This window comes from Bombina bombina, chromosome 4 (assembly GCF_027579735.1).
Source record: "Bombina bombina isolate aBomBom1 chromosome 4, aBomBom1.pri, whole genome shotgun sequence".
Classification (NCBI taxonomy): domain Eukaryota; kingdom Metazoa; phylum Chordata; class Amphibia; order Anura; family Bombinatoridae; genus Bombina; species Bombina bombina.
Genome location: NC_069502.1, coordinates 101,533,470 through 101,557,233, shown reverse-complemented (window position 1 = coordinate 101,557,233; position 23,764 = coordinate 101,533,470). Strand labels below are relative to the sequence as shown.

The 23,764-nt window shown below is 34.3% G+C and overlaps 1 protein-coding gene across 1 annotated transcript in view; it reads right to left on the bottom strand.

The window, feature by feature from the left end:
- The window catches only part of LOC128656929 (cysteine-rich secretory protein 2-like), a 124,577-nt gene that overhangs the window by 84,183 nt on the left and 16,630 nt on the right, over positions 1-23,764 (bottom strand). Inside the window, exon 2 of the mRNA XM_053711103.1 lies at positions 19,339-19,446. Within this exon, the coding sequence (XP_053567078.1) occupies positions 19,339-19,446 (108 nt within the window). The remainder of the gene's footprint in view (positions 1-19,338; positions 19,447-23,764) is intronic.

Below are 23,764 nucleotides of genomic sequence, written 5' to 3'. Positions count from 1 at the left end.
GTGGGCACAGTATACGCTGTGAGCCTGACACACACGCTGGCAGGCAGGCAACTGCAATTAGATTACACAGGAAAAAAAAAAGCAGACTGATGTTCTAGCCCTAAAAAGAGCTTTTTGGGGTGCTGTCCTTACAGCAGAGATCAGATGAGTCCTTCAGGACTGTAGTGGACTTTGAATACACTAGCCTAGCTATCGATTTCCCTATTAAATCAGCAGCAGCTACACTGTCCCTCCTCTCACTAAGAATACAGCTTCTGAATGAATCTAAAATGGATGCTGTCCAGGAGGTGGGAGGGTCTGGGAGGGAGGGTCTGCCGCTGATTGGCTGGAATGTGTCTGCTGACTGTGAGGTAGAGGGTCAAAGTTTACTCAATGATGACGAATAGGGGGCGGATCGAACATCGCATATGTTCACCCGCCGCGGCAAACGCGAACAAGCTATGTTCACCGGGAACTATTCGCCGGCGAACTATTCGCGACATCACTATTCTCAAAGTGTTAGATTATTCACTGACGCATCTGTTGGCAGATTGGCGAGCCTCGACCCATCCTTGCTAATTAAAGACTAGGCCTTTTTTGGAAGCTCCCCAGGTGTATACTCCCTTCACGCTGTAGGGCGACAGCGTTTCTCTCTCCATGGCATTGCAAGGTAACCGGCTTTTGAATCTTTACTCCTGTTTGTATATATATATATATATATATATATATATATATATATATATATATATAGTGCATTGGTGGCCTTTGCAGTTAAGTAGATGAAAACCCGAAAAATATATTTATGCAATATTCATATTTAATAAAGTATTTTACTGTGTATTTACTGTACATATTTCACATTCCAATGTTCTGCACATAGCAGAATATATTTTTTATGTATTTTTAAATATATATATATATGTATATATTTGTACCCGTATGTAATCATCGATATATATATATATATATATATATATATATAGAAACATAGAAGCATAGATATTGAAAGCAGATAAGAGCCATAGGCCCAGCAAGTTTTCCCGATATTTCCTAAAAGTATAAACATATCTAGTTTGAAGGATAGCCTTATACTTGTCCCAGGCATTCTTAAAGTCCCCCACAGTGTTTGTCATTACTTGTGTAAGTTTATTCCATGAATCAATTGCCCTTTCTGTAAAGAAGTGCTTCCTCAAATTACTCCTGAATATACTACCCTTCAGCTTGATATATAGATATATATTGTACCAAAATACCATTAGATTTATGTAGAAATATGTATTTATGAATAAACAGAACATATTGTGCTATTTGAAGAAAATTGGAATGTGAAATATTAATATTTTCATGTTGTGTTAGCGCACTTGAGAAAATACAATCAGGTTTGCGTGCAAGTAGAGTGCTTTAATTTTTTTTCTACTTTTTTTGCTCCATATTGACTCCTATGGGGTAATAGGCTAATGCGTTTGCAATATTTAAAATATTTTTTTAATTCCAGCACATAGGAAGTCGGGATTGGGTAAGAGATTCCACACATCACTCTTAGTTCACTTCAGGGTTAATAGAAAAGTAGGAGGAGGTAACAAGAGCGCTGAGAAAGCTATTACAAACGAATGGAGATAAGATTATGTGTAGGAAGCTCTGTGCTATATTAAAATACTAAAATATGATAAAAACAATAATGTGCAAGAACAATAATATATTTTTTTATTTTCAACTATATGTGGAAGAAGATATAAAAATATTATATGGATATAAAAATGAAAACAGTGTAAAGTGAAAAAACTGTATTTTTATATAAATAAATGGGTCTAGTAATAAATGGAACTGTGTAAATAGAACTATACACATCCGATTTTGGATAATGTGAATGAATGAATGATAGGTGGGATCTATCAATGTCAATATGAGACAAAGGAGTGTAGTCAAATATTTGTAAGAAAAATAAAATAAAATTTACATTGGCAACATAAAACTATGAAAATAAATCACATATAATTGAGTAGCAATTAAGCAATTATTTTAAAACAATATCAATGTAGGTTGGCCAAGCAAATAAAGTTAAATGAGGCTAAAATACAATGATAAAGAACATTTCTTTTCAAAACTTATACTTCTTATGTTTTATATTAGGCAAAATGGATAATAGTTACATAGCATATACCAGTACACTCTGTAAGAATATTGTTCTGTAAGCTTAGTACAAGTGTAACCAATTTTGATAAAACAATGAACTTTACAGCTTTAAATTGTATAATATAACAGCCTGAAAGGAGTGGATTGCCTGACACTGTTAGTATTAAACTTGAAGTCAGTGTTTTTAGTATGTATAATACTTGCAGCTGTTTTTTATCAAACCCAATGTGTAGCTCTGTGTCCGTGCTTTGTAAAGATGTTGCACAGATTTTAATCCAAGTGCCTGAAGAAACTTTAATATTCCCTGCCCGGGAGAAATGGCTATTTCTGATCCCAGAGCAGGGCTAGTGAGTGGGATAGCGGAGGCTTGGTTTTATATGGGGGTCGGGCACATGTAGAGAGGCATAAAATGGACAGTGAGCAGGATGTAGGCTCATCTTCTACCCGGACCTGACGGTGACAAGAAGCTCCCTCCCTCCATAGGTTTACTGCTGAGAGAGGTGCTAATTTGATGCAGCTTGGCAGGCGGGGCTTGCCTTTGGTGGTCTGTGGATCTGCTGGGGTACCTCCTGCCATGCAGGAGAGGTCTATTACGGTTCCTGAGGGGACCTTTGGCATGGAAGTACAATGGGGTCAGGTGGCAAGCCCCGGGGTAGGGGATTGTTAAAGTTACTTTTATTATGGGGGTTATTTATCTGTGTTGTTTATATGTTAAGTGATTTTGTTAATAAAACAAGCTGCTGCCTTTTTACCCCAACTGTGGTTGTGTGTTCCTTATTTAGTATAACATAGTCCCTAATATGGGGGTCAACAAAGTTATCTGATGTTGGTTTCCTGCTGGGGTTTGTTAAGGTTTAATTACCGCGAAGGAACCCAGAGTGGTGTTTGCAGCATGAGCTGATGATTGCAGTCTTACTGCGCTCACATCATGAGGATTCTATGGCAAGCTGAAGTGCTCAAAAATAGCACTGGTAGAATTGTATATCCAAGTAGAGAACATATCCTATCAATAGAACATTCAGATGAAGATAGGAACATAGATCTTCCAGTACCTAAACATTTTAGAATATGTAGTAACAGTAATTTAAAAATCTTCCAATTCACAGCTATTTCAAAAATTATGCCCAATTAAAGAGGAGGCAATTTAACTAATAGTCTACTTAAAAGTGAAGCGAAGTGGATTTTTGAACTACAAACACTACACCCAAAAGGCTTGAATATAGACTTCAATCTTAACTGTTTTTTTAAAATAATCCTCTAGGAGGTATACAACACCTAATAATCCTACTTAGACACAGACACTATATAATCTTTAGGTAACTGATGCAAAATAATATATCTATAGACATTCTCGATATAACGATTCTTAATTTGCAGATTAATCTATCACTATAAACATTAAAGGGTTATCTTCTAACTATGTTTAGAGATATACTAGCGAACTATTTATCTAAAAGCTTCTAAAAGTCCTTTTGCATTAATATTACAAAATATGCAGAAAATAAATAAAAATAATATCTATTATAAAAATATCTAACAATATTGGCCAACCTACATTTATATTGTTTTAAAATAATTGCTACTCATTTATATGCAATTTATTTTCATAGTTTTATGTTGGCAAAATAAATATTATTTTATTTTTCTTACAAATATTCGACTACACTCATTTTTCTCATATTGGCATGCTAGATCCCACCTACCATTCATACACATTATCCAAAATTGGATGTGTATAGTTCTATTTACATAGTGCAATTTATATTGTGTCAATTTATTACTAGACCCATTTATTTATATAAATATACAGTTTTTTCACTTTACACTGTTTTCCTTTTTTTCATCCATATAATATTTTTTATTTCTTCCACATATAGTGAGAAATCAAAAAATATATTATTGTTCTAGCACATTATTGTTTTTATCATATTTTAGTTTTTTAATATAGCACAGAGCTTGAAACGAGAAAGAAATTTCAATCCTTGGATTTAACGGGATGTACACTTGTGGAGCATTCTAAGCCCAAGATAAGTGGCTGTAAATTAGAACAATTATAGGAGGAGGGAGACGGTTTTACCCGTGATAAATTAAAATATAACCTTTATTGGGTATCATTAAAAATTAACAGATCCACAAACAAACATATAATTTATTTAAAAACACAGAATGTAAATTAAATTACAATAAGCTGCATGTTGTATTCCACACAAATAGTGACTTAGGGTGGATTTTCTTAACCAAAGGTTAGATGTATAGAGCCCCTTATATTAATTTTAGAAAATTAGTGATCACTTTTGTGGTGAAATATCATCAGAAATTTATATTTCTCCGTATTTTATAAAATAATTCAAATGATATGAAGTGGTCACTCTTACTATGATCTAGTGATGGAGGGAATTAAATACTCATCCTCTATTCACTATAATCCCTAGTGATAAACAGTACTTATATGATTATCATATATTTCCCTAAGTCATGGTATAACAATGTCTATATATACACCTGTTACTAATGCTTGATCTCTCCCAATTGAAAGTCAGTTTGTGGGAGATTACTATTATAGTATCAATATATATTGTCCAAATGAACTTGGAATAATTATATAGTGGTCCAAAGTGTTAGCTTTAAAGGTTTATAATGCTATGATGGTAGCGTTTTTTTCAACGTTATATACTATGATAGCTTATAGTAGTAAGATACAACACTTGTAAAATAAAGTCACTATAGATACTTATAGGGATAGTCTTATAATTCGGCAGGTTTTCAGCTCAGGGTCTATAATAATAACCAAGTATTGGTATAAACTACACCAGTTAGATAGATCTATAATAAATTTCAATTGGTCCTACTGCAGCTTAGAAGCGTATAATAACCGGTTAGCTTAAATTAAATAAAATAAAACAACCTGCTCACTATATTTCTGTGTAGGCACCGCGGCAGCTTGATAGCATATGTTATCAGATTGGCTTAATTTAAATAAAACAAACAGCCCACAATATATGAATGTATTCGGCTGGTCGCCGCAAATTAACTGAAGTTAAAGAAGTTTGTTTATCATCAAAAAGCCCACAACATATCTATGCTTTCAGCTGACAGCCACAAATTAACTAGTGATATGAGGCGTTTTTTTAGTAAACAGTGCTATTCAGTAAGCATTGTCATTTACACTTTTGCAAATTAAAAAAATTGTGCTTTTAGCATATCAACTTGCTAAGCCCTAACATGTTTCGCCACCAGCGTGGCTTTCTCAAAGGGTCTGCTTTTTCTTTATAGCACAGAGCTTCCTACACATAATCGTGTCTCCATTAGTTTGTAATAGCTTTCTCAGCGCACTTGTTACCTCCTCCCACTTTTCTATTACCCATACTGTTCCTGAGGGGAAAATCTTTGGCTACAAGAGCATACAAACATACAGCACAGGAAATAATAACCTCCTAATCTCACACTTCAGGGTTAACCCTGACATGCTGCTTAAGCAATCAATCAACTCTGGTCTTCCCGATTTCTTCTCTCATTACTGCATTTCTCATATGAACGATGGTATATGAGATATGTATGAAGGTAAATCATTCGTTCATACATTTGTTTTTTTGTTCATATGGTGATTAGTTAATTAGTCCATAAATGAATGCAAGCATATCTCTAATATATATATATATATGGAAATCAGGAGACAGCACTCACTGGTCTTGACAATACTGGATTTATTCAGTGACGTTTCGGGGAATACACCCCTTCATCAGACCAGAGTACATAGAATGAAGCAAACATTTATACTGTTACATAAGACCCTCCCCCAGAGTGAAATTGCACCAAAATTGTTGCCATGGCAACCACCAAGTGTCAACAAACCCCATACAAATGAATTAAAAAACAAATGAATTAAAAAAACAAAATATACCACAATATACCAAATAAGTGAACATTGCAACCATGTACATATACAGAGCAAGTGGGAATCATAATGCAAACGGTAGATACAATTAAAGATCAAACAGAATATCAATAGAAAAAAGTATTCAGCATAGATAGATGTTATGGATGGGCAGCAGTTAACAGGACCAATGAGCAATGCTTAGAATAAACATTTCATTACAGGCTTATACTGAGCAAGCAATATATACATATGCAGGGCATACTATCCCCATCATACAGGCAGGTAGACAAGATAGCGGAACGACTATAAGTAGAAATCACACTGCAGGCATATATTAGCATATATTAGCAGGGGGTGTCCAAGGTATATGTATTGGGACTTATCTCATAAGTATCAATGTAGCGCTGGCAGGAAGAGGGGCTATCAAGGCACATAAACAAGCCCCTCTTCCTGCCAGCGCTACATTGATGGGGATAGTATGCCCTGTATATGTATATATTGCTTGCTCAGTATAAGCCTGTAATGAAATGTTTAATCTAAGCATTGCTCATTGGTCCTGTTAACTGCTGCCCATCCATAACATCTATCTATGCTGAATACTTTTTTCTATTGATATTCTGTTTGATCTTTAATTGTATCTACCGTTTGCATTATGATTCCCACTTGCTCTGTATATGTACATGGTTGCAATGTTCACTTATTTGGTGTATTGTGGTATATTTTGTTTTTTTAATTCATTTGTTTTTTTAATTCATTTGTATGGGGTTTGTTGACACTTGGTGGTTGCCATGGCAACAATTTTGGCGCAATTTCACACTGGGGGAGGGTCTTATGGAACAGTATAAATGTTTGCTTCGTTCTATGTACTCTGGTCTGATGAAGGGGTGTATTCCCCGAAACGTCACTGAATAAATCCAGTATTGTCAAGACCAGTGAGTGCTGTCTTCTGATTTCCTTATTCTACACCATATTCTAGCACCCTGGCATTTGGAACTAAAGTGTTAGTGAGAGTGCACCTGCCAATACCTGCTATATATATATATATAACATTAACACATAACTAATAGAAACTCATTAGTATGCCCTAACTACTATCTGCTACTGTATCAATACAATCCACCAGTCAAACTGCATCACCATTTTGTGTAAGAGCCTTGAGCAAGTTCTGCAAAAAACATTAAAAAATTCCCTCCATCCCTGGAAGGTTCCCCAGAATGAACAATAACATACTGTGACTCTGTACAAATAGAATCCACCCTATAAATGCCACCAGTCTTAATACATTACACATATTAACATTCTACCCTAATTACCCATCCTAATAAATCCCCTACCAGCAATAATTCCCATGATATAATTTTCATACTATATGAATCTCTTAACTACAATGAATTTATTACCTCAAACTTTTTTAATCTCCTGTTGTAATTCATCTATACACCTACCCAATTAACCCCCTGTATTACTAATATTCTCATTACCAGAACCATAGTTAATCATTTTTTCATAATCCCAATTACCCTTCTACTCTCATTGGGCCCCATTACATATGCGGTGTCGCCCACAAAAGCCGGCATATATATTGTAGCATATATTTCACCAGACGCCCGCAATTTTTACTCCTATAAGTTAACATGGGACTGCATCGGAAATCCGTATCCAATATTCAGCGCAGACTTACATGGTGAAAATTGAGACATCTTACTCCATTTCCACCTTGCCATACCAAGGCAGCCGCAGCAGGCCTTGTGCTGAGTATGGGAGCACCGTAACTCCCGAAACTCCCAATACTAGCGCTGCTTTGAGCTGGTTTTACGTACTCGTGCAAGATTTCCCCATAGACATCAATGGGGAGAGCTGGCTAAAAAAAGCCTAACACCTGCAATAAAGGAGCATAAAGCTCCGTAACGCTGCCCCATTGATTCCTAAGGGGAAACAAAAGTTATGTTTTCACCTAACACCCTAACATAAACCCCCGAGTCTAAACACCCCTAATCTTCCGCCCCCGACATCGCTGACACCTACATTACACTTATTAACCCCTAATCTGCTGCCCCAACATCGGCACCACTATACTAAAGTTATTAACCCCTAGCCCTAACCCTAAGTCTAACCCTAACACCCCGTAACTTTAATATAATTAAAAAAATCTAAATAAATATTACTATCATTAACTAAACAATTCCTATTTAAAACTAAATACTTACCTGTAAAATAAACCCTAAGCTAGCTACAATATAACTAATAGTTATATTATATCTAGCTTAGGTTTTATTTTTATTTCACAGGCAAGTTTGAATATTTTTTAACTATTCAGACTAGTTAGTAAATAGTTATTAACTATTTACTAGCTACCTAGTTAAAATAAATACAAATTTACCTTTAAAATAAAACCTAAACTGAGTTACATTAACATTTAACCTTACACTACAATTAAATAAATTACATTAATTAAATACAATTAACTAAATTACAAAAAAAAAAACCACTAAATTACATAAAATAAAAAATGATCAAATATTTAAAATCATTACACCTAATCTAATAGCCCTATCAAAATAAAAAAAGCCTCCCCAAAATAAAAAAAAAACCCTAGCCTACAATAAACTACCAATGGCCCTTAAAAGGGCCTTTTGCAGGGCATTGCCCCAAAGAAATCTGCTCTTTTACCTGTAAAAAAACATACAAACAACCCCTCAACAGTAAAACCCTTCATCCACACAACCAAATCCCCAAATAAAATCCTATCTAAAAAAACCTAATCTCCCCATTGCCCTGAAAAGGGCATTTGGATGGGCATTGCCCTTAAAAGCGCATTTAGCTCTTTTCTGCCCAAACCTTAATCTAAAATTAAACCCACCCAATAAACCCTTAAAAAAAACTAACACTAACCCCCGAAGATCTACTTACAGTTTTTTAAGACCGGACATCCATCCTCAACGAAGCGGCAGAAGTCTTCATCCAAGCGGGCAGAAGTCCTCAACAAAGCCGGGAGAAGTCTTCATCCAAGCGGGCCGAAGTCTTCATCCAAGCCGGCAGAAGTCTTTATCCAGACAGCATCTTCTATCTTCATCCATCCGGCGCGGAGCGGCACCATCTTCAAGACATCCAGCGCAGTGCGTCCTCTTCTTTCCATGGCTAACAAAGAATGAAGGTTCCTTTAAGGGACGTCATCCAAGATGGCGTCCCTTGAATTGAAATTGGCTGATAGAATTCAATCAGCCAATCGGAATTAAAGGTGAAAAAATCCTATTGGCTGATGCAATCAGCCAATAGGATTGAGCTTCAATCCTATTGGCTGATCCAATCAGCCAATAGGCTTGAGCTCACATTCTATTGGCTGTTCCAATCAGACATATGCACTCACACAGACACACACAGATGCACTGCAATATGCACATATACACACACAGATACATTGACATATGTACATACACATGAAAACACTACATAGGTATTCGTTTATGGCATACCCAAATATATGCATATAATGATACACACACAGGTATATAAAGACAGTACATGTAGATGTATATTCTAGTTACAAAGACAGAGGAACTCAACATTTATGCTTACAAAAAATTATATAAGCTTAAAGTGATGGTAAATCCAAGCGTTTAACAATTACTAGGATTTACCATCACTATAAATAAAGTGGAGTTTAATTGATCAACCATGTAAAAAAGGGTGCTAAACTCACCCTTTCTGTGCCTGTGCACAGCACTAAGCTCAGTTGTTCTAGCAGCCCAAGGCATATCGATTTCCTTCAATGAGGTGACATTTTCACCTCTGTCAGAAATCTTCCACCTTAACCAAGCAAACCAACTCATATTGCAATACCACTTTAAGTTTGCACACCACAATTAACCGTTACCCTATTTAGGTGTCCACCTACCTGGGAACTATGCTGGTTTATTGAAGTGCACTAGTATTCACTTCCACCAGCTCTGAAGTAATCACTAAGTACTAATTTATATTTGTTGCTTTTCAGAGAACTCCTCCCTGTTTGTTTTCTCAAAGGTGCAATATTTCCGTGATCTGTGACGTCAGATACCTCAGTGGATGTGCTATACTCAGAGTCTCACTATCCCTGCACAAATTCATCTGCTTCATCTGCACTGTCAGTTTCCAGCTTACACGCATGCTTTGCTAACATCAAACAGTATTCCACAGTCTCCTACAAACGGAACAGTATTTGCAAATATGTGCTGAAGGGTCGTGAGTAGATTTTTCAACTCTGTGTTTCTAATTAATGTGTACCGTTTGTTATTACAAACATTTCATACCTATATCAAGCCTAAATAACAAACTGTTACGTTGTTTGCAATCAACCAATACACAGAGGCATCTACTTATCAAGCCGTCAACCGCAAATATGCTGGAATTCCGCAGCGTATTTGTGGCGAGAATGATTCGCCTTAGTTATCAAACCCTACAGACCGGCAAAAGTAGAATTTTGTGACGTAACAAACGATCCGCCGGACTCAGTCCGACACAGATCGATGCTTACATCATTACAGATGTTCCGAAGGCAAATTCGGCACAATCTGACTACTTTTGCTAGTTATCAAATTTCTACCAGGTACGCTCGCCACTATTCCAGATCAGCATACCTGGTTTTCAATCCTCCGCCCTGGAGGCGGCGGATGCCATAGGAATCAATGGGAGTCTGAAAGCAGCGAAAGCTCATGTTCGCTGCTGCCCGATATCCCATTTAATCCTATGGTAACGTTTACACTTAACACCCTATCATGTACCCCAAGTCTAAACACCCCTAATCTGCCCCCCCCTACACCGCCGTCTCCTACATTATATTTATTAACCCCTAAACTGCCCCCACTACACCGCCGCCACCAACATTATATTTATTAACCCCTAATCTGCCCCCCCTACACCGCCGCCACTATATTAAATTTATTAACCCTTAAACCTAAGTCTAACCCTAACCCCCCCTAACTTAAATATAATTTAAATAAATCTAAATAAATATTCCTATCATTAAATAAATTATTCCTATTTAACACTAAATGCTTACCTATAAAATAAACCCTAAGATAGCTACAATATAACTAATGGTTACATTGTAGCTAGATTAGGGTTTATTTTTATTTTACAGGCAAGTTTGTATTTATTTTAACTAGGTACAATAGTTATTAAATAGTTATTAACTATTTAATAACTTCCTAGTTAAAATACATACAAATATACCTGTAAAATAAAACCTAACCTAAGTTACCATTACACCTAACACTACACTATAATTAAATAAATTCCCTAAACTAGATAAAATTAAATACAATTAAATAAAATTATCTAAAGTACAAAAAAAACACTATATTACAGAAAATAATAAACAAATTACAAGATTTTTAAACTAATTACACCTAATCTAATACCCCTAAAAAAATAAAAAAGCCCCCCAAAATAAAAAAGGCCTACCCTACACTAAATTACAAATAGCCCTTAAAAGGGCCTTTTGCGGGGCATTGCCCAAAAGTAATCAGTTCTTTTACCTGTAAAAAAAAGTACAAACCCCCCAACATTAAAATCCTCCACCACCCACACAACCAACCCTGCTCTAAAACCCACCCAATCCCCCCTTAAAAACCTAACACTAACCCCTTGAAGATCACCCTACCATGAGAAGTCTTCACCCAACTGGGCCAAAGTCCTCAATGAAGCTGGCAGAAGGGTGCTCCAGACGGGCAGAAGTGGTCCTCCAGATGGGCAAAAGTTTTCATCCAGACGGCATCTTCTATCTTCATCCATCCGGCGCGTAGCGGCTCGATCTTCTAGACATCCGACGTGGAGCATCCTCTTCATCCAAGATGACGTCCCTTCAATTCCGATTGGCTGATAGAATTCTATCAGCCAATCGGAATTAAGGTAGGAAAAATCCTATTGGCTTAAGCAATCAGCCAATAGGATTGAAGTTCAATCCTATTGGCTGATCCAATCAGCCAATAGGATTGAGCTTGCATTCTATTGGCTGATAGGAACAGAATAGAATGATTGGATCAGCCAATAGGATTGAACTTCAATCCTATTGGCTGATTGCATCAGCCAATAGGAATTTTCCTACCTTAATTCCGATTGGCTGATATAATTCTATTAGCCAATCGGAATTGAAGGGATGCCATCTTGGATGACGTCACTTAAAGGAACCGTCATTGTTTAAGAAGACGTCAGATGAAGAGGATGCTCCCCGTCAGATGTATAGAAGATGGAGCCGCTCAGCGCCGGATAAATGAAGATAGAAGATGCCGTCTGGATGAAGACTTCTGCCTGTCTGGAGGACCAATTCTGCCGGCTTCGTTGAGGACTTCGGCCCGGTTGGGTGAAGAGTCAAGACTTCTCATGGTAGGGTGATCTTCAAGGGGTTAGTGTTAGTGTTAGTTTTTTTTTAAGGGGGATTGGGTGAGTTTTAGAGTAGTGTTGGTTGTGTGGGTGGTGGGTTTTAATGTTGGGGGGTTGTAATTATTTTCTGTAATTTAGTGTTTGTTTTTTGTACTTTAGATAATTTAATTTAATTGTATTTAATTATACTTAGTTAAGGGAATTTATTTAATTATAGTGTAGTGTTAGGTGTAATTGTAACTTAGTTTAGGTTTTATTTTACAGGTATATTTGTATTTATTTTAACTAGGAAGTTATTAAATACTTAATAACTATTTAATAACTATTGTACCTAGTTAAAATAAATAAAAACTTGCCTGTAAAATAAAAATAAACCCTAAGCTAGCTACAATGTAAATATTAGTTATATTGTAGCTAGCTTAGGGTTTATTTTATAGGTAAGTATTTAGTTTTAAATAGGAATCATTTATTTAATGATAGGAATATTTATTTAGATTTATTTAAATTATATTTAAGCTAGGGGGTGTTAGGGTTAGATTTAGGTTTAGGGGTTAATAAATTTAATATAGTGGTGGCGGTGTAGGGGGGGCAGATTAGGGGTTAATAAATATAATGTAGGTGGTGGCGGTGTAGGGGGCGGCAGATTAGGGGTTAATAAGTATACTGTAGGTGGTGGCGGTGTAGGGGGGGAAGATTAGGGGTAAATAAATATAATGTAGGGGGCGGCAGATTAGGGGTTAATAAGTATAATGTTGGTGGCGGCGGTGTAGGGGGTGGCAGATTAGGGGTTAATAAGTATAATGTAGGTGGCAGTGGGCTCCGGGAGTGGCGGTATAAGGGGTAAAACAGTATAGTATAGTGTGGGTGTTTAGTGACAGGGTACCAATAAAGCTGGGAAAAAGCCGAAGAGCAGCGAGATCGATGACTGTTAGTTAACAACAGTCTGCTGCTCATCGCACCGTTCTTGGTGCGCGGCTTTTTGACAGCTTTTTTGGTAACTTTGGAGAACATATTCAGGTCCGCGGCAGCGATATTAGGCAATGGGTATTGGTGCCGTCGAATGCAAGTAAGTTGACGGCTTGATAAGTAGATGCCAGAGTATCAAGGTTATCTTGCATACTTTTCAACACCTTAGCTGAACTTGCAGGGAAGCATATCAATATTACATATAAAAAGGGTATATCAGAAAACCATTTACTTGCTTACTGAAATCACACTTGTTAAAATCTCTGGATGCATTATTTGTAGCTCTCTTAAAGCTACAGTCCTATACTTGCCATCTGTATCTACTTGTTGCTATATCAAATCTACTTATAGTAGCTGAGAAGCAGTAGGCTAAAATAACTTTCATTTATGTTTTTACCTGTTTGCTCTTATGCAAACAAGTAAATATACGTGACGCAAAAAATAATTTACTTAACACTGTATTCAAAAGGAGTCCATTACAACCTCTGAACCAATAGTCGTGCGTGTCAACTGAAAGGGTTCTGCATGCACACAGGGCTATTGGTTTAGAGGTGCAAGCGGCACCTCATTGGTAGAAGATCAATGTGCTGTGGGCGGCCGGAGCCGCTGTGTTTAGTACTGTGCAATGACACAGGTTACTTTAGCACCATTTTTTACATGGTTGATCAAAGTCCACTTTATTTTTGGTGATGGTAAATCCTAGCGTTTGTTAAATGTTAGGATTTACCGTCACTTTAATGAAAAGTTACAAAGGCATAGAAGGGGTTAACAAGCAGCTATAGAAACAATATACAAGTTTGTTTGAGAAACTACCTACTGTAGATAACATAGCTTTCTAGAAATGGTTGAAGCATTGTCTGAATAAGAGAACCTCATGGGAATATATTGAAGAGCACAAGGGAAGGGGGTTGGGTGCAAGATATGACTGGTGATCAGAGCAAAAGAAGAGAAAGTAACTAGTTCCCCTGCCCGAGAGTAGTTCTGAAATAAGAATTATATCAAATTGCTGACTGATGAGGCAGGTACTATTTTGTGTGACTGAGAAGGACAAGTGATTAAATGTGTAATTCCAGCAGTGAAAAAAACATAGATGTAACAATAAGTATGTAAAGTGCAATATTAAATTTGATTGAATAACAAAATGGTGATTTTTCAATGTGTACAAGAGGCAGCTCAGGGGGGGGAGTACAGAGCAGAAATACTCTTACACCAAAGCAAAGCTGCACATGGCAGCAACAAAATAAATAAAAGTTTTTTTTGTTTGTTTATTTCTTATTTCTTTGTGTTTTGTTTTTATAACAACCTCTCCTAAATGCAGCAAGTGCCCTTGGCAGTAGAACCACCCCTCAAAATGGCCGTGAGGAGGATTACTCAAGTAGATTAAGTCCCTGCCTGCATGGTGTTGTCACCCCCCAATCTTGTCACCTAAGTGCGGTCCACTCATCCCACACCCCCCAAGTGATGCCACTGCCTACAGGGACATTTCGCCCCCAGGGTAGTGCAATACTATGTAGAAAGGTGAAACTCCAACAAAAGTCAGTTAACCAAAAGGAGCTGTTTTTCCATAGGAGGTAAATCTTCATTAGCATGTGAATGCATAGGAAATTACCTGTTTGCATATGCAAATGAGCACACAGCAATGTTCACACTTTTACCGCTCGGTGCATGCAGCGATGCATGGGCCAATACACTGCACCATGCTATCCCTGCAATACACCTTAAATCATCACGGCCTAGTTATTCATAAAAGAGTTTAGGGCCAGATGATGGTTTTTTTTAATCTATTGATTAACATAAAATAAAAAAACTATCATTTAAAGAAATAGCATACAATAAACAACTATCATTTAAAGAAATAGTAAAGGCTGTTTAAAAAAAAAATCAATAGATTATTATTAAAAAAATGTACAGGACATATGGTCATAGGACACTTAATCATAAGACAATTGGTCATAAGACATATGGACATATGGTCATAAAACATTTGGTCATAAGACATATAGTCATAGGACATTTGGTTATTCGATATTTGGTCACAGGACATTTGGTAATAGGACCATTTGTCTTAAGACTTTTTGAGCCCTGATATTACTATTATCAATAGTGACCATTTGTCTTGTAAACAAAAATCCTATGACCAAATGTCATATCCATATGTCTTATGACCAAATGTCCTATGACCATATGTCTTATGACCATATGTTTTATGACCAAATGTCCTATGACTATATGTCTTATGACCAAATTTCCTATGACCAAAAGTCCTATCACCATATGTCTTATGACCAAATGTCCTATGACCATATGTCTTATGACCATTTGTGCTTATGACAAAATGTCCTTATGACCATAAGTTCAGATGACCAAAAGTCCTTGTGACCATATGGCAATGTCCATATGTCTTATGACCAAATGTCTTATGACCTTTAGTCCTAACACCCTGACTACACAGCTGCAAATGAGGGTGTGAGAATGATCTTATATAGGGTTTAACAGTTTATCACATTATTGCCTCTCTGTGATCTTTCCATTTTTCTCTTTGCTCATTGAATTTATAATTTATCCAAAATAACTTTTTTTTGCAATTCTATTTCCCCCCATCCATTGCAGATTTAACTTTTCATCTGATCTGTATGCCCTTTCTTTACTCATATGCCATTGCTTTATTTTTTATTATTATGTTATATTACTCTTTCCAACTGTTTCCCTCAACAGTGTTTAGTTATGACTTTCCTGTCTTTTGAGGCCAATACCCTTTCCCACGCTCCATGTCTGCTCTCCCCCATATTTTCTTTCTTTCTTTTTTTTCTTTCTTTCTTTCTTAGTTAGTTATTTTTTTGCATACTCTGCTTTACAGTAAATTAGGTTAAAATGTAGTCATGTAACAGTGATGAACAAATTGTTGTGTTTACTTTTACCAAGAATCACAATGGGTGCATTTATCAAACTTAAAAACACCAAATCACCATGCCTGAGTTCACAATCTCTATGGAAACTGAAAGACATCTCTTGTTAAGATTTAGGGCTCAATTATATAAACATTGCCAGCTGAAATCTATTTTTTTAGATAATTGTTTGCATACTCTGTATAACAGTAAATTTGGTTAAAATGTACTCATGTACAAAGTGACAAACAAAATGTGACAAGTTTTAGAAACAAAATAAGTTTTATTTTTACCAAAAATCTTGAGTATATTTATCAAATTTATAATACCAAATCACCTTGCTTGTGTTCACTACCTGTATTGAAACAAAGAGAGAACTCTTGTTTCTGATTAAGTGTTTTAATTTTCAGGATAATAAAAATGAATTCACGCCATACTACATAATACACATTTCTGATTAAATATTTTCTATAAGTTACAGAAAAATAATTGTAATATTAATTGATGAGCTTCAAAACAGTTAACCACAGCTCTGAGATCGTGGTAAGGATTCTAGGGTAAATCAAGATAGCACTAGCTCCACTTTTAATATCAGCGCAATTGAAAGGGGGCACAAAAGATTGCGAAAACGCTAGTGCAATCGGTTGCGCGCCACTTGTAATCTAGCCCAAAGTGTTTAACAATGAATCACTATTTTGCCTCTCTGTGATCTTTTCGTTTTCTCTTTGCTCCCTGTATTTATCAACAGTAACTAATTTTTATTCTATTCCCCTACATCACAAAAGATGATCTTGTTTTATGAGATAATGTTATAACATAAAACAAGAAAAAAACAGCCTGCATTTATTATTGCTAAATATTGATCTTATAAAAGCCAGCAGTAGATGTCATTTAATTACTGATACAATGTTAAATGTTTTATTGTATTATAGTGTTATTAAACACCTCTTGCTTTTATGTGTTCCATGCTCTCTAGAGCGGCCAAAAAGCAAAGGGCATTCTTTAAAATAATGCAAATTGCATAAACCAGCTATTGATTTACAGCATTTTGAAGAAAACCTAAGTTACAGAATTTGCTTTTTTGGCCTCTCTACGGAGCAAAAGACAAACACAAGTTTGACACTAGGGGGTAGATTTATTAATAGTCAAGCGGACAAGATACGCTGTAGCGAATCATGTTGGCTCGACCTCGCTAAATGCCGACAGAATATGCTGTCAGCATTAAACATTGCACAAGCATTTATAGAAAAGATTGTGCAATGTTTAATGCCCCTGGCTCACTGGCCGCTAGCAGGAGCTGTCAATCATCAGGATCGGAATGATTTCAATCCGCCACTTAAAAGTTTGCGGACAAGATAAGGAGCTGCCGTCCTTATGACCACAACTTCTTAACTTCCGTTTCAGGCGAGCCTGAAACAATGGGGATCTGAAGCAGGAATGTATTTTATAGACCTTCTAATGAACCATTAGTGCACAATTATTAACCTGTAAACTCAAAAAAGTTGATTTTTGTGTTAGAATTTTTATAATCATCTTAAATACAATTTAAGTCATAGAAAGGTAATTTCTGCTGCACTCTAGTGTGCTTCACTAAACACAAAACAAATACATATCGGATAACAAATATAAATATAAATTAATTTTTTAACTTTATTGAATAAGCTAAGTTTGCTTAAGGTCGGGGGGGGGGGGTGATAGACCATAAAAGGAGGCAGTGTAAAAATATTACCACAAAGATACTTTAACCACAACCTTCTCCCTCTGCTTTAACCCATACTAAAATAGTCCCATCAACTTTGCATTGGGCCCCCAAGCCCCTATTAATCCTTTAATTCCTCATATTATTTTAACACCCACTAATTGCTTTTAGTATTGGCAAACTTACTCACCAATTATCCCTTTACTGCCTGGACCCTTAATACCCCCTGTAATTATGTTGTGTAATAATCTTATTTATCTAATATTTATTTTTGTAGAACATCATACATTTATCATATGGACTGTTACATAGAACATATTTACTAATTTATTTATAAAATCAATAGGTGTATATAAATTTAAATAAAAAGTAATGCTCACAACTTGTTTTCTTTTTTTTTTAATCCATTTGTACTATTTCTTATATATTTTTATTATCACTGTAATTAGTGATTTTTATAAATGTTTTAAAGAACATTATTTATAGCTAATACATTTCTGAACAATCTATTAACTTGATCTATGGAAGACCTCAACTTACTCTGTCACATTTTTCCCAGCTTGAACACCTGCCTGTCCAGAAATAAAGTCACTCCAATGGAACCAAGACTTAAAAAAAATCTCTTTTATATATATATATATATATATATATATATATATATATATAATTTGAAGCTATATTGTTAATATAGATAAAAGTTAAATATCTTAAAATACCCATTCAGTATGGCTTGGTTATATAAATATAATATATAATATATATATATATATATATATATTATTCTCGCATTAAGTGAAATGTCACTGAAAAATAACATAAAACCTACACTAATTTAACACAGTGAAAAAAAATCAATATTCTCTAAGAACCTATTAGACAAAGTCCTTTTATGCGGTCCAGACTAATGTACTAATTATTATTATTACTATTATTATTATTACTATTATTATTATTATTATTATTATTCACATGCAAAAAATAAACTACATTCAATAGCCTACAAAAATAACAAGATGTTATTATTGAACATACATCAGAATAACATCCTAAAATGAGTTAGTGTCTAAAGATTTTGATCTTTTATATTCAATTATTCATTTTAATACATTGAATTCTACAAACATAGATACAGTGATGCTGTGAAAGGCATAAATATAGTATATTTAATATCAGACTTTTCCTAAAATGCTATACTATATATCCCACAGATACATTAATATCAATCTATAAATAGTATTAGAATGTTAAAAGAACATACACTATCATTTGTAATATTAATCTGTTTGTACTTTACAAGATAATACACAAATAACTAATCAATTTTAAAAATGATTAAAGTTACATTTTCATTTATTTTTAGTCAAATTGTTATGAAATACTATCAGCTGAGATATAGATTTTTTTTTAGTGATGCACAAAAGTACTGTTTATTAATCTCTTACCATTTTTAACATGTTCCTGGCAGATGGTTTCACGATTGATCGATAGTAGTTGTGAGTATTAACAATCAAATCTTTAATGTGTGGCTTTGTTGTTGCCCCATCAAGTTCCTGTAAACAAAAATATATAAATAAAAGATCTCTTTGAACAAACATGTCTAAAAACATTGTCTTACAGAATAATTTAAAATTTTATTGTTAAAAAATATTATAATGAATGCAAGGCTTTTATTTTCTTTAACCATAATTTCTTCTTTTTTACAATCTATAATATTTTAATAATTAGCTCAATATATTTGGAAAAATTATAATATGATTATTTCAAATTAAAAAAGCATAACAATAATATTTTATACCATTTAAAGGGACAGTTCACCCAAACATGTTGAAGTGTATTAAATTGATTACAAGTAGCTCCTTTACCCCTATTTTGGCAATTGAAATAGCTGATTTAGCCTGTGCTATCCCCAACTATAGTAAAAGTTTTTATACTGGAGTATAGGCTATTGAATAGCCTAAGTAAACACAGCCAGAAGAAGAAATTACAATCTCAGTGGTGTGAAGGATAGTTAAGTAATGAAATGTTAATTTCCCATTGTTCTCTCTAAGTATTTAGCTTTGGTTCAAAAACAGATACAATATAAGGAAGCAAGTGTGTGTACACAAAGTGATAACATAATGAGATCTGAAATTACCTAAAACTTAACCCATTGTAATAGGCTGTGGTTTAAAAGCACAAAACCAGCTACTTTATATGCACAAATAAACCTGAAAATGCAATTGCTCATACATTTTATACTCTGCAGCAGGTATAACAAGTAATTGAAAATACATTAATATAAAAACTATTTTACAGTGTACTGCCCCATTAAGGTGAGTTACATGTGGTTAATAGTTTGAAAGACACTCTTCCTAGGCTAAGCTAACATGGGGATAATTATGTTAATTTTAATAAACTTCTAGTAGATATAGTGTTGCTTTTTTAGTAGATATACTGTGAATTTTTATTAGTATGCATCACAGTAATTGAAACAGATTTTTATTATTTTTACATGCTATACATTATTGTCATTAAAATGATTAAACAGTCCATAGTACCATATAAACTTGTATATAAAGGTAAATAAACAGTGAATATACTGCCATAAAAAAGTGTTAATTTTATTATGTCTGTACAAAGTGTTAAACAAAGTAGGATTTTAGAATGGCTTTAGTGACAACTAAATAATATATGTGTTATACATAAACGTGTAAACAAACATGATAATAAAGTTTAATTTGTATGGTAATTATTTATTTATTTTTGTCACAGAGAAATTGGGCATATCCTTGAGGATTCACAATCAAATGCTGGAACATTCTACACAGGGGTTGCTTAATCTGTTCAGTGTAGAAACTAATTTAATCTGTTTTTTGGTTGTCACAACAGAGGAGATAAGACAAACATCCTTAAAATGCGTATCAAGAGGTATGTCCCTAGACAGCAACACATTAATACAATAATAAGCAATTTTAATTATATGAAAACAGACCTTTTGCGCAACACTGCTTAATACTATATATTAATTTTAAATCTCCTTTAGCCCTATAACCAAATGCCGAAAAAATGTGAAATAATAAAAATATATTTTTAAATAAAACAGTAAATTATTTTTAATTAATGTCTAAAACATTATCAGCAGTGACAAACCGTATTATTCAAAATTAAATATAATTTTAAATATAATTTAGCTAAAAGATGAGTAAGATTCAGCAATACTTTTTAATTAGATGCTATTGGGCCAGTAAAATCTATAACTCATGATTACATTTAAATTCATAATAAGCTTTATTTATAGGATTTGAGGATCTTCTATAAAAACACAGGAACTCATCAAATTATTCTTTCACATTATTGGGACAACATTGTATTATAATTTTTTTCATTTTTTGATTTGGATTAACCTATTCAAACAAAGTTTATCAGCTATTTTTAAACAGAAGACTGTTGCACATATTATCTCTCTCTCTCTCTCTCTCTCTCTCTCTCTCTCTATATATATATATATATATCTATATATATATATATATATCTATATCTATATCTATATATATCTATATCTATATATATATATATATATTATATATATATTTTATAAATATTTTTTACTTTTTTTTTGTATTTTTGCATCATATTTTTACACCTTTTTTTTTTACACTTGTTTGCTGGACATTTGTAAGATATTTTTTATCATTTTATCACATACTATTTTTTCACATCACAATTTGGATTAATCACCATTTGCTGGACATTTGTAAGATATTGTTTATCATTTTATCACATCATATTTTTTCACATCACAATTTGGATTAATCACCATTTGGAGGACTATTTGATAACCAACACTTGATGAACTGTTGCACAAATTTGGACAATCAAATTATATTATATTTTTGGTTCTTATACATGAGAACAAAGTAACATCCATTAACATATTTGTTTGGCGTTTCTAACATTGTTCACCCACCTCAATTGTTTTTAAGTATTTTAAGTGATTTTATATCATTTTATATTTTTATGAATCATGGATCCATGAATGTTATGATCGTTTTATTGTTATATTGTTATATGCAGTTAATGTGACCCAATAAATTGTTATATCTCTACTATTAACATAAGATATACTATTACTAATTGTATGTTTCCTGGGATACACATATGCTATAAATCCATTCCACTGATACACTCCATTCTATAGGTATTCCTACCTAAAGGTTAGATGAGTCCTTGCCCTTTATAGGCGCTCCTTTAGAACCTTTTTTCCTCTGTACTTTCCTTTCTGGTAGCTAGGGACCAGATTACCTTTAGGAGCCACAGGACTCAAGGTGAAGCGCTGTTAGATATATTCCTTATCATTTTTCTTTAATTAATCACATTAAAAATACACAATAATGCATTCTTCCTTCATTGTATTCAACAAAACAAAAGTGTTGTTATATATGTATAATGTTAATAGTTGCTTTACATTCTTGAGTACATAAAAATCAGCTGTTACGATGATTTAGCATACCTTTGTACTATAAAAGGCAGATAGTAAAACTAAATGAATGTACTTACATATCCATGAAACAGGTGAAGCATGCCAGCAAGGTAAAAAATGGTAAAAGTATTAATCACTAGCATTTTACATAAAGATTTTGTTATCTCAAACAGAGAAAGCTCTAATCTTGTTAGAAAGAAGGCTACGCTTTGTTGTGGATTATAAACTTTTTAGAGAGAGAGAAACGAGGCACTGAGGGATTGGTTGGACCTTTTGAATTTTAAAATTGGCTGAATAGCAGATTCAATTGTTTTATATGTCACTTTGATCTTGTTTATGGGATGAAAGAGTAGATAAAATAAATCTGAAAACACAAAACAAACAGATATGTAAATTGAGACTCTAATGTCTGCCAAAACATAGCAGACGATTACAGTATAATTACCTAATGGATATAACAGAGTTAAAAGGAAATCTTTAAATAGAATTCCAAGAAAATATTATCCTTTACTTAAGTTACATGCCTTGGAAATTAAATGGCATATTAAAAATAAAAAAGAAATATATATATATATATATATATATATATATATAATTTATTCATTGCTTTTAATAGAAATATCAATTTTTTTAACTTCTATCCCATTTTGTTTTCTATTAGAGTTCTATTAAACATACATTTAAAATGTATTTATTGATTGAAAAAATATTTACAAAACTAAGCCAATATCTATCTATGTTCACAATATAATGCTTGACCTGTAGATTAGCTAATATGTGAGATATATAGAGTTGTGGTTTCACAGCTTGATAAATTGAGCCCACTGACTTTCAGGGCATTGCAAATATCTGTCCATTTTTAGATCCTTAAGGTAATAGGTAAAGCAATAGAGGCCTATTTATCATAGGTCTTGCGAACCTGATCTGACAGTGCGGATCAGGTCCGCAAGACCTTGCTGAATGTGGAGAACAATACGCTCTCCATATTCAGCATTGCACCAGCAGCTCACAAGAGCTGCTGGTGCAACGCCGCACCCTGCAGACTCGCAGCCAATTGGCCGCCAGCATGGAGGTGTCAATCAACCCAAACGTACTCGATCGGGTTGAAATCCGGTGATTCCTGTCCGCCTCATCAGAGCAGGTGGACAAGGTTATGGAACAGCAGTCTTTAGACCGCTGCTACATAACTCCTGTTTCTGGCAAACCTGCAGGCTTGCCAGAAACACGGGGCCTCAAGTTCCAATCGGAGCTTGATAGATAGGCCCGATAGACACTATCTCAGTACTCTAGATAAAACTCTGAATGTGGCCCACAATACATATTCTTGAAATAGCGATGAATACCTCAATAGTTAGTAGGAACACAATCAAATTCTCACAAAAGTAAGGCCAACTGGGATCATAAACAAC